This window comes from Triticum dicoccoides, chromosome 3B (assembly GCF_002162155.2).
Source record: "Triticum dicoccoides isolate Atlit2015 ecotype Zavitan chromosome 3B, WEW_v2.0, whole genome shotgun sequence".
Lineage (NCBI taxonomy): Eukaryota > Viridiplantae > Streptophyta > Magnoliopsida > Poales > Poaceae > Triticum > Triticum dicoccoides.
Genome location: NC_041385.1, coordinates 832,329,281 through 832,347,028, shown reverse-complemented (window position 1 = coordinate 832,347,028; position 17,748 = coordinate 832,329,281). Strand labels below are relative to the sequence as shown.

The 17,748-nt window shown below is 46.3% G+C and overlaps 1 protein-coding gene and 1 pseudogene across 1 annotated transcript in view; both read left to right on the top strand.

Moving 5' to 3' along the window:
• The window catches only part of LOC119280201, a 38,933-nt pseudogene that overhangs the window by 12,350 nt on the left and 8,835 nt on the right, over positions 1-17,748 (top strand).
• Positions 14,977-17,748, top strand: part of LOC119278762 (DNA mismatch repair protein MLH1-like) — a 4,110-nt gene continuing 1,338 nt past the window's right edge. Inside the window, exons 1-4 of the mRNA XM_037560110.1 lie at positions 14,977-15,273; positions 15,457-15,618; positions 15,933-16,098; positions 17,459-17,607. Of these exons, the coding sequence (XP_037416007.1) occupies positions 15,490-15,618; positions 15,933-16,098; positions 17,459-17,607 (444 nt within the window). The 5' untranslated portion in view covers positions 14,977-15,273; positions 15,457-15,489. The remainder of the gene's footprint in view (positions 15,274-15,456; positions 15,619-15,932; positions 16,099-17,458; positions 17,608-17,748) is intronic.

Here is a 17,748-nt window from a genome sequence, read left to right as displayed (position 1 = left end):
TTACTTGGGCTACAAGCAAAGCTGACTTATCCAGCTCTGGATAAGATTTGCTCTCATTGTCTTCGCTCGAAGACATAGGATTTGGGTTGAGCATCACTTCAGTCACTCTGACTTAGTTCACTTGGACCCCACTTAACAGTACGGTGGTTCCTATGACTCAACAAAGAAGAAAAGGAAGCAACGAATCCACACAGTCTTCGCGCTCCATAGTCTTCACGCAATGTCTTCTCATGTCATAGTCTTTAATATGAATATCTTCTCGTACCACCATTGTCTTCAATGTCTTCATACATTTTTAGGGGTCATCTCCGGTAGGTAAACCGAATCATTGAGGGACACTACCTGCGTTATTCTGCAATTCTCACAAACGCATTAGTCCCTCAACCAACTTTGTCGTCAATACTCCAAAACCAACTAGGGGTGGCACTAGATGCACTTACAATCTCTCCTTTTTGGTGATTGATGATAAACTGGTTGAAGTTTTCAACGGGGATAAAGTATGTGAAATTGTAAATGATAGGAATTGTCTTCATAAGTAGCAAGGGCTCCCCCTGAAGATGTGCATATAAGTAATTTTGCTTTTGGAATGCAAATGCACATGGCAGGTTGTACTTGTGGAGATCCACTTCAACTTATGAAGATAATTCATCATGCATGAAATGATATAGCATATAAGATGACATGCATAATGAAAAATGGACGTCTGCAGGATGATCTAAGTGCGGAAGTTATCATCGCACATGCGGAATTTAAGTAAGTAGCAGACGACCATCAAGTTTAGGTGTTACAACTCAAAGAACCAAATGTTTTAAGAAGCGAGAGTTGTAAGCACGAGGCAAAATATAATGCAACCGCCCATATGAACCCGCTTGAAGACTATCAACTCATACGCTTCTCCCCCTTTTGTCAGTAATGACCAAAAAGGTTTGAAGACATAGAGCATCTACTCGTCCTCATGAGGAGTAGTTGAAGCAGCAGGGTTGTCATTGTCGTTTGGCGGTGCAGACGAACTTGGTGCAGTGTCGATGCATACAGAAGTAGGAGATGGTGAAGTAGCATCATCTTCATCATCGATCACTCTGGCATTTATCGTTGCCGCGGAGGAAGAATATTCAGAGTCTTCAAGAGATGGAGTTCTTCGTAGGACAGCATTCCGTGGAGGAGTGGAGTCAAACTGGAATCTTTCATTGAAGCCGTCGTCTTGAAGATCTGCTTCAGCACTAAGCAGGGTCAGGCTCTTCCATGATCGCCGGCAAGTTTCATGAGCAACAAAGGCATTCTTGGTGGCAAGGTTGCGAATGCGACTGACATCCACCAAGAGGCTTTGCATCTGTCTCTTGAGCCAAAAATGATGCTTATCCTGTTTCTGATGAAGGGCCACAAGAAGTTCTCGGTCATTGAGAACACGAGAACGCTTCCGAGGCCTTTGTGCAATGGTGCTTTCAATGGCTTCAGTAGGTGCTCGATGAGGCAGACGAGTATTTCCAGCCAATGGATAGATTCGTGTTGCTGCATGAACACCTTCAATGGGCTGAGTGAAGCTTTGGTGCTCGGCATTCTGAAGACAAAGATGCTTCTTGGCAGGGTCAGGGTATATAGGTTCAACTGATATATCAACCTCTGGTAGGAAGATCACATGATTGCGAGCAGATGGTTGATAGTTGACAGATGAGTGTCGCTTTATGAGGCGCATGACCCATGGAGCATAAAACTTCAGACCAAACAGATCAGATCCGGATGCAGCCAGTTGTCTGATGAAGAAATTTTGCGCATTGAAGCTGATGCCATTGAAAACGTAGAAGATCAAAGTCTTCGTAGCTCCTTCAAGCTTTGCCGCTGATGAATGTCCCTTGATAGGCCATAGAGTCCGCCTGATACTGTGATAGATCGTGCGAGGCAGATACTTAAGGTCTTCAACAAAGAACTCTGTTGGATATTCAGCATCACGTGGCAAAGGCTTCATCATGCTCAGCATCTGACTCATATTGGGTTCAGGCTTATGAAAGATGCTTTCCAAAGCATTGCGGTGATTCTGACAACCAGGTTCATAGAGTTCTCCGGGAATGGATAAGCCTGTAAGCTCGATGATATCCATAGCTTTGGCTTCATGATGAACATTTCCGGTTATCCAATCGAGAACCCATGTCTTCGTATCTCTGTTGTAGCCGCGAATGTGCAGAGTAGCATAAAATTGAAGCAATAGCTCTTCATTCCAGTGTTCTTTATCTGTGACAAAACTGAGCAGCCCAGCATCACGAAAGCAGTCAAGTGCCTCTTCTAAGCAGAGCAGTCCAGTAATGGCTTCAGTGTCGAGGCGCATATGAAGGAAAATGCGTCCTTGATCATACAGAACACATGAGTAATAGCTTCGCTGCTGATGACTTCAGAACCGATCTGACGATATTCTTGGCTTCGTGTAGGGGTTTTTCGAGCTGTCAAAGAATGTGTTGTGGCTCTTGAAGCCATTTGCATTGAAAGACCCGACAGCGGTGGCAGTACAAGGAAACCTTGGCAGTCTTGGCTTGGGCTTCTGGACCTGAGGCCTATGCTCAATGTGATAGTCAAATTGAGGACCAGAGACATTAGGCTGAGGGACCAGAACGGGCCATCTTACTGTGATTAGCTCGCCATGGTTGTATGCTTGCTCAATTGTATAGGGCATTGGTGACGGAACAGGAGCAGTGGCAGCAGCTGAGGCTTCAGGCTGCACAACAGTTGTTTCAGGAGCAGTTGCCTCATTTGCTTCAGGTGCAGTGGCCGGTTCAAGCTCCACATTAGCTTCAGCCATGACAGCGTCATTGGCTTCATTGTCGTTGGTGGTGGCAGCTTCAACATTTTCAACCTCCACTTGCTGAGCTGGAGGGTTAGGCACAGACACATTCACTTCATGAACTGTTTATTCAGGCATGGGGGGTGTAGAGACACGTTCTTCTTGACGTTCTTCAATGGCTGATGCAGCCGGATTGTCTTCAGCAGCTGGTGCTTCAGACATAGAGACATTCACAGTTGGAGTGGCTTCTGAAAACACTTGACGTGCAACAGGTTGATGGTGCACTTCTCCTTCTGGAACGCTCGGAAGAGGGGCTTGTACCGATGGTGTGGTTTGTTGTTGTTGGGGAGTTCTGGGGGAGTCTTGTTCTTGTGGGCGATCAGCCCATGAAGCATCCTGAGCAATTGGCGTCAGAGGACGACCAATGCTGATGAGTTCGCTGTTCGTACGAACAGGCGATGATACCACATTATATTCGATCTGAGAAAGAACTTCATCATCTTCAACATTGTCATCATGACCAACGTCTTCAGCAGCGGTGGATTCAGCTGCTGGTATATCTTCAGCTTCAGGAGCCTCTGTGGAAGCAGGCTCATGAACAGTCATGCGAAGTTCTTGGGTAGTGGATGCAGGACGAACCACTGAGATGGGTTCAACAACAAGGGGCTCTGTGGGAGCAGCCCGACTCTTCTTGGTCTTGCGCTTCTTCTTGGAGGGAGCGGCATCAGAACCTTCAGTATTCTTTCTTTTTCTGGCTTCAGCCCCGGCAGCCCTCGTCTTCTTTTGTTCTGAAGCGGTTGTGGTGACCTTTGGCTTCGAGCCAGTCATGCTATTTGGGAAGATAATGCGAGGGGCTTCTTGGCTTGAAGGTGCAGGCTGGTCAGCATAAAGCTTCTTTTTTTTTTGCAGCCATCCTGGGGTCGATGCCAGGACGACCAAGTGACTTGCGCTTCTCAGCCTCATTGTAGGCAAGCACACACTTATCAACCAAACTTTTCATGCGCTCACGAGAGCCTTGAACTTCTTGGCGCTTCTTCAGAAAAGCTTCTTTGAGCTCATGCAGCATAACCTTGAAGTTTCTGACGTCTTGAACACTAAGCTTGGCCACATGCTTCTTGAATTGAGCCTTCTCATAATCAATTTTGTTCTTCAGCTCAACGATGCGCTGAGCAAGAGCTAGCTCAGAAGCAATAGCGCCATTGAAAGAGACGCTGAGGCCAATGGGAAGCTGTAAATCTTCAAAGCTGATATTGGGGGTGTCGAACCACTCATCAATGAAATTGTGGATGATGGCCACGTCAAAGAGAGGCAAATTGCTGAAGATTTCTGCTTCTTTCTTGCTCTTTATCAATTGCTTAAGAGCATCATCAGCAAGATCTTCATCACTGGACAGATCAATGGGTTCTTCACGCAGAATGGCAGCAGGAGTCAGAGCCTGATCAGTTCTCTTGACGATTTTCTTTTTCTTCTCCTTCTTCTTGGAGACGCGAGAATGATCTTCAGACTGCACACTGATTTCAGGAGGTGCAGTGGCCAGTGGCTTCACACGAGAAGCTTTTGGAGGTGCAGCTGATGATGAAGCCTTAATCTTCTTTGGCTTCTGCGGCCTTGGAGTAGGAGCTGGGGCTTCATCTGGATCAGCATCATTGATAGAATGGTCCACTTTGGCACCTTGTACCAAGATGTAGGAGATGAGACCATCAAAGTTTGCAAAGGGGTCAATTCTGTTTTCTTCAGCTTCACGTGTGCCATCATCACGGGGAGCAGAGGGACCAGGATTGAAGTCTAATCCCCATGACTTCTTGTTTTCCTTTTCTGAAGACATAGCAAATTTGAAGTTGCGCTTGAAGAGATTGTCGTCACGATACCAGAGCAATGATGATGGGTCGGCTTCTTCAAGCTGTGGTCCACGAACCATGCAAGGATAGAATTTTTGCTTAATGGCTTCAGCTCTGTTCTTGGGGGGAAGGCCTCGATAGAGAATATCACCCCAAGGGCTCTTGATAGCATACTTCTCTGCATACTCTTGGGTGACGAACTTGTACTTGTACCACTGTTCAGCCCAATAGCGTCGAATCCATTGGATTCGAGTCTTGCGTTGATTGTAATCTTCTTCAGGGTTTGTTTTATATATTTCTGCAAGATCATCAGGCAGATCCCTAGAAGTTCCCCCTCGACGCTGTCTGCCACCTTTCCTGACAGATTTCTCTGCAGCCATGTACTTCAAACTGAACGGTTTTACTAGGTTCAAAGGCTTCAGAGATTTACGCTTGCTGGTCAAGCAGGAACTGGCTTCAGGAGAATCAATGTGTTGCTGTAAAAATTCTGCAAACGAATGCAGACTATGAGAACTTAGGGATTCTCCCACGGACATGTACCTGTGACAGCATTAGAGATGCGAGGGAAGGGGAAGAGGTCATATGCATTCTCAGAAGATTTTGAAGATAAATCAGTTTGAAGACATTGACCTCATGATGCGAAGACATTCACTTATATAGGTGAGTTGGTTTCAGATTTGTACCAATCCGTGAATGAGTACAAGTGAAGAGCCAGCAACTAGCTGCCGGATTTTGTCCCGTCCGTAGCGCTTCGGAAGTCACTCTGGCGTGGCGCTGTTGGATACTTCTGATCAATAGGAATAGGAGGGAAAAAAAGCTTATGATGAGCATCTATTGGAGTCGATCATTTCCAAGATCTAATTCTAGTTTCTTATTATGTAGTGGAAACACCTCACAATCTTTAGTTTTACGCTTACGCTTAAGGGAAGAAATGTTCTTGGTGGATGCAGGCCCTGATACCCCAAAAATTTGTATGCAAGATGAGCTTACAGGACTGCCAATCAAGCGAGCCACCAGGTTTGGAATCAAACTAGACAGGAAATCTAAGTGAATATACTAGGCATTATGAGATGCAGACAGAATAGGTCTAGCATTGAATAGGCAGAAACCACTTTTGGTAAACAGGATGAATCTTGAAGATCAAAAAGGTGGTAAAAATAGAGTTATAATTACCGCACGAAGAACTGCTAGATGGGAAGAATAGGAGACCGAGCAGTTCAGCCCACTGTGCCCTAACTTGGCGACGGAGGACACCTACGGCGACGGCGGAGAGGACGATGTCCGCGGTCGGCGTGAGGACGGCGTCGGAGAAGTCGCGGCAGCTAAGCCTTCGTCGTCGGCGTCGTCGAGAGCTAGCGGTGGCGCTAGGGTTTTGACGGAGGTGGAGAGGTGGAAGAAGGATTTCTTTACGGCAGGGGACAAGTATTTATAAGTAGGTGAGAGACACAACGCAATTACGCAGGTGCCCCTGTCTGTTAACATTCGTGGGACACGTGACAAGCATGCAACATACTTTGAGTTGTCCCACGTTCCCACACCCGCCAGGTATGTCGGATGTTCGTTCCGGCTTCTCCGGATATCGACAATAAAGATGAATCATTTAAATAGGACTTGATGTTTTGTCTTTGTGTCTTCTGCTGACAAGGATGCAGAGAAGACATTCGACAGTTTCAATAGAATGCATATGATTTGGACAGATAGAGTTTGAGATAGTGAGCATAGAGAGATTAGGGTCCGATCACATTCACTTAGTTCAAAAGATTCTACAGTGAAGACATAGCTATAAGTGAATGTTGTAGAGGACAAAATACTAGTATATATATATATATATGTAATCAGATCATCATAGCGCAGAAAATCATGAAAATAAATTGAAATTGAAGGCAAACCAAATGCGAAGTCTTTGCAAAAATAACGCCATGAGTGAAACACTTCAAACAAAGAAATTTGGTGGTGGCGTTACCCACCGTATAGGAAGTATTAGACCCAGACACGACGCACAATTATCATGGCGCTCCGAAGTCAAATTCCATGTTAATGTATTCACACTCAGAGTGTAAGTCTTCATTGATTGAAGATATACATTACTGTGTGTGTTGCACATCTAAGTCATCAACATGCATAAGTGTTAGGATGTGTGCCTGATCACAGGACATTAGAGGATTCCAAGATATTTAGCTCACACCGTAACTTGCAAAACCTTTTCTCATCCAAGGGCTTTGTGAAGATATCTGCCAGTTGCTCTTCAGTGTTGACGTGAATGATGTCAATATCTTTCTTCATGACATGATCTCTGAGAAAATGATGACGAATTTCAATGTGCTTTGTCTTCGAGTGCTGAACTGGATTGTTGGCAATCTTGATGGCACTTTCGTTGTCGCAGAAGAGAGGTACTTGCTTTAGATCGATGCCATAGTCTCTGAGAGTTTGCTTCATCCACAGAAGCTGAGCACAACAAGATCCAGCAGCAATGTATTCAGATTCAGCAGTTGAGAGTGATACACAGTTCTGCTTCTTTGAAGACCAACAGACAAGTGATCGTCCCAGAAAGTGACATGTTCCTGATGTTGACTTGCGATCCACCTTGTCACTAGCATAATCAGCATCCGAGAATCCAACCAGATCAAACCTTGAGCCCTTTGGATACCATAATCCGAGTGTTGGGGTGTAAGCCAAATATCGAAGAATTCGCTTCACAGCTAAGTGATGCGATTCCTTTGGTGCCGCTTGGAATCGAGCACACATGCAAACACTAAGCATAATATCTGGCCTAGATGCACATAGGTAAAGTAAAGAACCAATCATGGAGCGATATACCTTTTGATCGAACTCTTTACCATTGTCGTCAGGACCAAGATGATGTTTGGCTAGCATTGGCGTCGTGTAACCTTTGCAATCTTGCATTCCGAACTTCTTCAGACAATCTTTGAGATATTTTTCTTGAGATATGAAGATGCCATTTCTTTGCCGACGAATTTGAATACCAAGGAAGAACTTGAGCTCACCCATCATGGACATCTGATATTGATCTTGCATCATATATCCAAACTCATCACTATACTTCTGATTGGTGCAGCCGAAGATTATGTCATCCACATATATTTGGCATACAAACAGTTCACCATCATATGTCTTCGTGAAGAGTGTGGGATCGAGGGATCCAGGTTTGAAGCCCTTGCTCTTTAGGAAGTCTTTGATTGTATCATACCAAGCGCGAGGAGCTTGTTTGAGGCCATACAGTGCTTTGTTGAGTTTGTACACCATATCAGGATGTTTTGGATCTTCAAAGCCAGTTGGTTGAGCGACATATACTTCTTCTTCAATCTTGCCATTGAGAAATGCACTCTTTACATCCATTTGATATAGCAAGATGTTGTGATGATTAGCGTAGGCTAGCAGTATGCGAATAGCTTCAAGCCTAGCAACAGGAGCAAATGTTTCATCGAAGTCAATTCCTTCAACTTGAGTATATCCTTGAGCCACAAGACGTGCTTTGTTTCTGATGACTTGACCATGCTCATCTTGCTTGTTCCGATATATCCATTTTGTTCCAATAATGTTATGTTTGCGAAGATCAGGTCGCTTGACAAGTTCCCAAACATTATTCAGCTTGAACTGTTGAAGTTCTTCTTGCATGGCTTGAATCCATTCAGGTTCCATAAAAGCTTCAGCAACTTTCTTGGGTTTTGATATTGACACAAATGAAAAGTGCCTACAGAAGTTTGCTAAATATGTTGCTCTTGAGCGAGTAAGCGGACCAGGCGCGTTGATGCTATCAATTATCTTCTCGATTTGTACTTCATTTGCAACACGCGGATGAACTGGACGAAGACTTTGCTCATGCTGATCATTGTCATCATTGGGAGGATTGTCTTCGGTCTGAGCAGTGTCTTCAGGTTGATTTGGTGCAGAGATGATAAGTTCCTCTTCTGGCTGTGTTTCAGAGGGCATGATTTCACCAATTCCCATCAGCTTGATTGATTCACTGGAAGGAGCTTCATCTAGTGTACTTGGCAGAATTTCTCTTTGTGAACCATTGGTTTCATCAAATCGCACATCCACTGTTTCAACGATTTTGTAGTGGAAGAGGTTGAAGACTCTGTAGGAGTGCGAATACTTTCCATAGCCAAGCATGAAGCCTTCGTGAGCTTTGGGTTCAAATTTTGACTTGTGATGGGGATCCTTGATCCAACACCTAGCTCCAAATACTCTGAAGTAACTGACATTTGGCTTCTTGCCAGTAAGGAGCTCATAGGATGTTTTGTCCAGAAGCTTATGGATGTAGACACGGTTGATGATGTGACAAGCTGTATCAATGGCTTCAGGCTAGAACTTTCTTGGTGTCTTGTACTCATCGAGCATTGTTCGAGCCATCTCAATAAGGGTTCTATTCTTGCGCTCAACAATGCAATTTTGCTGTGGTGTGTACGGAGCAGAAAATTCATGAGTGATTCCCATTGTATCCAGATAAAGATCAAGGCCGGTGTTCTTGAATTCAGTGCCGTTATCACTTCTGATATGCTTGATCTTGACGCCATAGTTGTTCATTGCTCGATTGGCGAATCGTTTGAAGACATCTTGTACTTCAGTCTTGTAGAGAATTATGTGCACCCATGTGTATCTTGAGTAGTCATCAATAATGACGAAGCCAGACACGCCGTTGTTGTGAGGGTGGAGTAGTGAGTAGGGACAAATAAGTCCATGTGCAACAGCTCAAAGGGTTGAGATGTCGTCATGATTGTCTTCGAGGGATGCTTGGCCCTTGTCATCTTTCCAGCTTTGCAGGCACCACACATATGATCTTTCTTGAACTTGACCATGGATTTTGAGTCGCTCGACTAGTCGCGACTAGTCGACGACTAGTCTATGAGTCGCAAAAATATGGTCGACTCAACTTAGTGTCGACTCGCGACTCTCAGTCGCGACTAGTCACAACGCAGGCTCGACTTCTTCCGAGTCGCTGCCCCAGAGCGACTCGCATGAGTCGCGACTCAAAAACCATGAACTTGACACCTTCGATGCCTATGACATGCTTCTTTTTGACGAGAGTGTGCAAGTTCCTCATGCCTGCATGCCCCAGCCTTCGATGCCAGGGCCAGCATTCTGAAGCTTTCGCAAGAAGACATACGGCATGTTGTGGACCTGCTGAGAAATCTACCATGTATAGATCACCTTTCCTATACCCTTCAAAGACTAGAGATTTGTCAGATTCCATTAGTACAAGACAACGATATTTTTCAAATATCACAATCATGTTTAAGTCACAAAGCATTGAGATAGACATTAAGTTGAATCCAAGGGATTCAACAAGCATCACTTTATCCATGTGTTGATCCTTTGAGATTGCAACTCTACCTAGACCGAATACCTTGCCTTTACCAGTGTCAGCAAATGTGATTTGACTCTTGTCGGATGGACGTAAGGTTGAGTCCATGAGAAGACTTTGATCACCAATCATATGATTAGTGCATCCGCTGTCAATAATCCATTCTGAAGCTTTTGGTGATGTGCCCTACAGTGCAGTTAGGAGGATAGGCTTCACAAGGTATGTTGTGAAGCATAAGCATTTGATGCACACTTGGATTATCACAACATAGATGTAAGTTAGCACACAGTATGACAGATAATCGATTCATATGTGGAATACATAGTAAGTCATTTTATCATGCGTCCCGTTGTGTTTTAGGTCCCCAGCAATAATATCGGACGCCTTTGATTGCTGGCTGAAGACCACGTTCTGCAAAAGAGAGTTAGTTCTTCTTCACCACCCACATCTTTAGGGGTGGCTTAGAAGCAATGAGTCTAAGGGCAGCATCTGAGAATTTCGGCTTTGGAGCCCTAGCAAATAGCCTTGCAGGAGATGAATGATACTCATATGAATAGGCAGAAAAGTTCTTAGTATTGTGAACATAGCGGTTTGAAGACACACGCTCATATTCATAAGTTTGAGTGTGATTTCCCTGCAAAACATTGGCGTTAGGGTGACTCAGGTGAGTCCTGTTTCCGTATGAAGCCGTTGGACCATGTGACGCCTTTGGTCTGGGGTTTGTCTTCTTCACAGGTGGTGTCATGACAACATTCACCGGAAGATTTTCAAGACAGCTTTTGGGAACCCAGATCTTCTTCATTGGCGGTCCATTCCTGCAGTTAGTACCAATATACCTGGCAAACACTTCACCATTCTGATTTTTGAATAGTTTATAATTTGCATCAAAGGATTCATCAATGATAATAGGATTAGCACATGTAAAGCCAGATAAAGTGGATGGATCCACTGAAGGTTCCTTTGCAGCAACCCATGTGGTTTTGGGATACTGCTCAGGCTTCCAGTATGAACCATCAGCATTCATTTTCCTCTCAAACCCAACACCCTCTTTCCTAGGGTTTCGGTTCATAATCTGCTTTTTTAGGACATCGCAGAGTGTCTGATGTCCCTTCAAACTTTTATACATCCCTGTTTCAAGCAATGTCTTCAATCTAGCATTTTCATCAGCAATAGCAGTGGTATCCTCAGAAGAGGGGTTAGTTACCACATCAGTAGTTGAAGACAATGAAACAGCAGGAGCAGTGGAACATTCAGCAACAGATGTAGCGTTATCACGCTCAATGCATTTTAAACATGGTGGTTCAAATTCATCCTGAACGTGACTGATATGTTGAGCAAGTAATGAATCGTGCTTCTTCAGAAGAACTTCATAATCCACTCTTATCTTTTCAAGATCTTGCTCTCTTTGAAGACATTCAGAAGAAAGTTTCTCATAATCAGATAAGAGAGCATTATGTTGATCTTGAAGGGCATCAAACTTGGAATGAAGTCTCTGAAGACTCTCAGCCAAAGCTTTTGACTGATCCATTTCTTCGCCCAACATATCATCGCTCTTACTAAGCATGTTTTGAATTTTTTCCAAAGCTCTTTGTTGTTTAGTGGCAAGGGAAGCAAGTTTAACATAGCTGGGGCCAAATTCATCACCTGATTCATCATCACTAGTTTCAGAAGGATAGCATTCAGTTACCTTAGCACCCCCTGCCATGAGGCATGGTGAAGATGAAGACGGTTCAGGTGGAAAGGTCATCTCTTTAAGAGACTCCTTGTAGTCATCAAGCCAAGGATCATGACGATTAGGATGACTATCATAGACCTCAGCTAGCCGGTCCCAGATTAGCTTCGCGTGATTGAGGTGCATGACGTTCCTGAACTGATTTCGGGACAGGCAGGAGCAGATGACATCCTTCGCTGTGAGGTTCAGTAGAGTGTACTTGCGAATGTCATCAGTCTCTGCCATCTTGCATAGATCGGTAAGACCAATCTCGGTGACGGTCCACTGTTCGCTGTCCATAGCCATGAGTCACTTCTTCATCATGGCTTTCCACCGGGGATACTCATGACCGTCAAAGGTGGGGCAAGATACATTCCTCAATCCTGTAGTCGACATAGCTGAACTCCAGGTGGTTAAACCGAATCACACAGAACAAGGGAGTACCCTGCTCTGATACCAATTGAAAGTGCTAGTTATCGACTAGAGGGGGGGTGAATAGGCAATTTTTATGAAAGTCTTCAAAACTTGGAAGTTTTGAAGACAAACAATAGAAATAACCTAATTGATATGCAGCGGAAGATAGACTACAACAAGCAAGCCATAGTCAAGTATGCAATAGCGTTATCGTACGAAGACTAATAGCAGCTAGGTAGTAGGATCAGGATGGAAGATAGTATGAAGCCAATCAACAATAGTAGTCAAGCAATGAAGTCAATCAGATAAGACAGATAAGCAATGACTTCAAGAAGACAAACTCAAAGTAAAGGAGGGAAGAGATAGAACTAGTCACTTGTTGAAGACACAGGATTTGTTGGATCAGTTCCAGTTGCTGTGACAACTGTACGTCTGGTTAGGGAGGCTGAGATTCAACTCAGAAGACCGTGTCTTCACCTTATTCCCCTTGAGCTAAGGACACCCAGTCCTCGCCCAATCACTCTGGTAAGTCTTCAAGGTAGACTTCCGAACCTTTACAGACTCCGTTCACCCGGCAATCCACAATGACTCTTGGATGCTCAGAACGAGACGCCTAACCGGCTGGAGGATACACAGTCCTCAAGTGTAATAAGTCTTCAGGTCACACAGACAGAAAGACTTCAGTGATGCCTAACACTTTGGCTCTGGGTGTTTGGGCTTTGTCCTCGCAAGGATTTCTCTCAAATGCTTCGAGGTGGATTGCTCTCAAACGACAAAAGCCGTATACTAACTCTGAGCAGCCACCAATTTATGGTGTAGGGGGTGGGCTATTTATAGCCACAAGGCAACCCGACCTGATTTGTCCAAAATGACCCTGGGTCACTAAGGATCTGACACGTGTTCCAACGGTCAGATTTCAAACACACACGGCAACTTTACTTGGGCTACAAGCAAAGCTGACTCATCCAGCTCTGGATAAGATTTGCTCTCATTGTCTTCGCTCGAAGACATAGGATTTGGGTTGAGCATCACTTCAGTCACTCTGACTTAGTTCACTTGGACCCCACTTAACAGTACGGTGGTTCCTATGACTCAACAAAGAAGAAAAGGAAGCAACGAATCCACACAGTCTTCGCGCTCCATAGTCTTCACGCAATGTCTTCTCATGTCATAGTCTTTAATATGAATATCTTCTCGTACCACCATTGTCTTCAATGTCTTCATACATTTTTAGGGGTCATCTCCGGTAGGTAAACCGAATCATTGAGGGACACTACCTGCGTTATCCTGCAATTCTCACAAACGCATTAGTCCCTCAACCAACTTTGTCGTCAATACTCCAAAACCAACTAGGGGTGGCACTAGATGCACTTACACCAGCGCTCCCCAAGATCTACGAACTGCCTTCTACAACTCACCTTTTGGGGGAAACCTGTGGAGGCCCTTCGCCCAAGGGCACAGGACCTCAACAGCTTCGGGGACTACTGTCGGGGGGATGACCCCCCGGGTAGGCTCAGAGATACAAGACAACATTTCAAAACATCGGGTCGGCTCGACGCCCTCATGGCCGTCTGGGCGCGTTCCCTGGCCGGGCCGACTGGGTCAGCGCCCGTCCCATCCATCCGTGCCAGCAACAGGGCGAGGTGACCCCCACATCGTGGAGAGCGTGGCTATAGTGCCGTCGGTATTGCTGACCGAGGCGACCAACTCCCGGACTACGCGGCACTATACATGCATCGCGTCAACCACTCCGTGATGTCACGGCCTATGCGCCACAGTGACAAGCAGCCGGCGGGCCCTGCATTCGGCAGGCCCCATGGCCAATAGTACCCTTTAGTCAGTGGGCCCCACCAAAGGCTAGAGACGCCGGCAGCCAGATCCCGCCCCTCTCTCAGATATCTTGTAACCTGGGAGGCCCAAGTATAAGACCTCCCAGGAGCCCCCCTAGGAGGGGGTCGGCTCATTCTTACCACCACACTCGCACCCACGAGGCAGAGAGCAGAGCTAGAGCCCTCTCCTTCGTCCACCCAAACAGCTCCAGGAGCAACCGTGTATTCCTTGTGATCTCCATAGTGATCCTTGCAGGACTACGGGTATTACCTCCCTCGGAGGGCCTTGAACCTGAGTACGTCTCTGTTCACAGTGCTTGTGCCTAATCTCGCGTTCGGATGCCACCGGTGCTCATTGGCCCCAACCACCCTCGATAAGCCATCCCATGGCATCTGTGAGAACACCATGACAGTTGGTGCCCACCGTGGGGCCTGACGTGGCTCCGGCCAGAGTCACGTTCTGGACGAGACCCTTCACTCCCTCCAGCGAGCGCATAGTGCACGGCCTAGTCAGCAGTCTCGATGCGTTCGACGGTGCTGACGATGATGCAGCGCGCTTCGCCGACGCCGCCTCCCCCGCAAGCGGCTCCATTGTCCCCTTTGGCGAGCTCCATGTCTATGTCGCTCTCGTCCCCGACAAGTACTGCGGCGTCTCCGATGACGTCACGGACCTCTGCACTCGCGTGGATGTGCTGACCACCGGCTCCAGCCGCAACTGCCGCGGCCGGCGGCCGCGCCAGCCGGGTGAACCCGCCGCACGCGGCGGTTTAGAACCTGCGCACTCCCATCGTGCCCAACACCGACCCCGCTGCTGCCGCGGCCGAGCTTGAGGAGGCACGCGTGCGCCTGCTCGACGGAGCCACGGAGCTTTCCATCGGTACCGCTGATCGAGGCGACCAACTCCCGGATGTCCCGACACTTTAGACGCATTGCGTCAACCACTCCGTGACGCCATGACCTACGCGCCACAGTGACAAGCAGCCGGCGGGCCCCGCAGGCGGCGGGACCCACAGCCAGTAGTACCCCGCAGCTGGCAGGCCCCACTGGAGGCCAGAGGCGCTGGCAGCCGGGGCCGGCCCCTCTCTCATATATTTTGTAACATGGGAGGCCCAAGTATAAGACCTCCCAGGAGCCCCATGGCATCTTGCCGTGAGAACACCACGACACACCTCTTCCAAATATTGCATTGTTTTCTTTTCTGTACAATGTGATATTGATGATTCAGCAAAGAACTCATGTACCAGCAATCCTTGTGCCGTTTTGGGAACTTCAATGCTATACAGCTCAGTGAACCAGCTCCGCTTCTGGAGTTGCTGACAATGGCACTGAAAGATGACAAATCAATGAGTGATGTAAACTAGAAGGACAAACTAGAAATTGCAGAAGTAAGCTATTTTCTTAATTCCTCGAGTCTTAGTTGATCTTGTAGGTGATAGAGCAGATGTAAGTTTTTTATTTTTCCACCTGCATATTGTTTTTGTTTCTTGATTCTTGTGCTACGGCAGTATGTCTCGATCGTTTAATTCCTGTAGCATCGCTTTGTTGATGAAGATAGTACTTGTTTGCAGGTGAACACTGAGATACTGAAAGAAAATGCTGAGATGATTAATGAGTACTTCTCTATTCACATCGATCAAGATGGCAACCTGGCCAGACTTCCTGTTGTACTTGATCAGTACACCCCTGATATGGATCGCCTTCCAGAGTTCATGTTGACTCTAGTAAATGATGTAGGTTTCCTTTTATTATGCTATCACGTTCATTACATATGGTATTTTAAGTTTGGTCATGATATTTGATTATCCATTCCCATGCTGAGGCGATGTCAAGTAGGTTTTCAGGCTTATACCATGTTCAAATTTTAATTTTGGTGTTTCATGTAGACATGGCAGCTAGCTGTCCGGAAGTAACTTGTGTTTCTTATTTTATATTTTAAGTTGTTTAATTTCATTTCTGGGAGTTGTTGCTTGATGACATATTTTGTTTTAGATTGTACTTCAGTTATGCAAACTGTCAGTTCTGAATTTTAGTAATTACCAAATAGATTTCCTGGGACGTTGAGAAAGAGTGCTTCAGAACGGCAGCAGCTGCTATTGGAAACTCCTATGCACTTCATCCTCCCATCGTTCCAAATCCATCTGGCAAAGGCATTCAGTTACAAAAGAAAAATAAAGATTGCATGGAAACTGCTGAACAGGCTGGTAGTACAGGTGAGCTTGTTGGGTATCCGTATCCTATAGTTATATATATACCGTTAAAGTGCACAAAGAACATATATGCTTAGTGTTACACCCTAGTAGTTAACTGAATCTGTAGTTTCTGCCACTTTACTACCCATTAACACAGAGATAACATGACACTAAAATCGACATACTAAAGAAATATCCATTACAGATGATGCTACAGTAGTTTTTTTTTCTCTCGAGGCGTTTCTTTTCATTGAAAAGGTGGGAAGTCAGTTACAGGCGTCCTAGGACGTTCGAAATACAGTACAGCAGTGCACATCCCATGAAGGGGGCAGCACCATTCTGAGCCCAATTGCCCCAGCCTTTGCCCAGAAGCAGACTTCTTCCTCCTTGATCCTATCAACTAGCATGTCAATGGACGGCATCGCATTCTTGAAGACACAGCTGTTCCTATACTTCCAGACCATCCAAGCCACAAGTAGCACGACAGATTGCAGGGCCTTGCTTTGCATTAGCGGCGTGTTTTCCCTTGGCGTGCAGCCACCAGTCCATGAGGGTGGGCTCCTGATTGCGCGTCGGCGCCGGATGCGGAGCCAAGCCAGGGCCTCGTGCCAGGCTTGCCGGGCGAAGGGGCAGTTCAGCAGCAAGTGCTGGAGCGTTTCCGGTGCTTGGTCACAAATGAGGTATTGTGGGTGATGCTGCAGACCGTGGCGAGCCAGTCGATCAGCGGTCCAGGTTGGCCAGCCAGTGGAAAATTTTGACCCGAGGCGGCGGCCAACTCTTCCCGATCAGCTTCCAGGAGTAACAGTACGTTGATCCTTGGAAGGTTGCCGCATAGCAGGATTGCACAGAGTAGGTGCCACTCGCGGACCATTTCCAGATCAGCTGGTCGGGGCGTTAGAAAGTGTGGTGCGCTGCACATTCTGCCATAGCTGCAGGTACTGCCGATCTCGTGGGTGCCAAGGACGCCATGTATGTCGCGTGCCCAGGTGTTGCCATGAAGCCCATCCGCCACCGTTCTGGCCTTGCGCCGACGCTTGGGGATGCAGCTGTAGAGCATGGACATAAGCTCGCAAACGGACTGCCCATTAAGCCAATGATCCTCCCAAAATAGGGCAGTCAATCTATTCCCAATGGTCATGTAGGTAGATGCCGAAAAACAGTGCGCGCTCATTGGTGGAGAACTGAAGGTCAAGCCCCTGCCATGCACGCTTTGGGTCTGTGTGAGAGAACCAGAGCCAATGCAGCCGGTCACATCGCTCTCGGTGGCATGACAGAAAAGCATGACATCGTTGGCGTACAGTGATATTCGATGGAGCCAATTGCATTGTATTAGTCATTTAGAGTTAATTGCCATTGGGGCTAAATATACATTTCATTACAGATGAAGACGACATTGATCAAGAGCTGCTTGCGGAAGCAGAAGCCGCATGGGCTCAACGTGAGTGGACCATCCAGCACGTCTTGTTTCCGTCCATGCGGCTTTTCCTCAAGCCTCCGAAGTCGATCGCGGCAGATGGGACGTTTGCTCAGGTCCTCTCCTAACGTTGGTTCAGTTCTGCTTTATGTTCGGTAGTTATATGTGCTTCAGTCTTCTACTTATGCTCTGGACTTGTAAAATCTAGATTTTCTTCTTTGAGAAAATGCAAAGACTTTGCGTTTCTTTTCATTGAA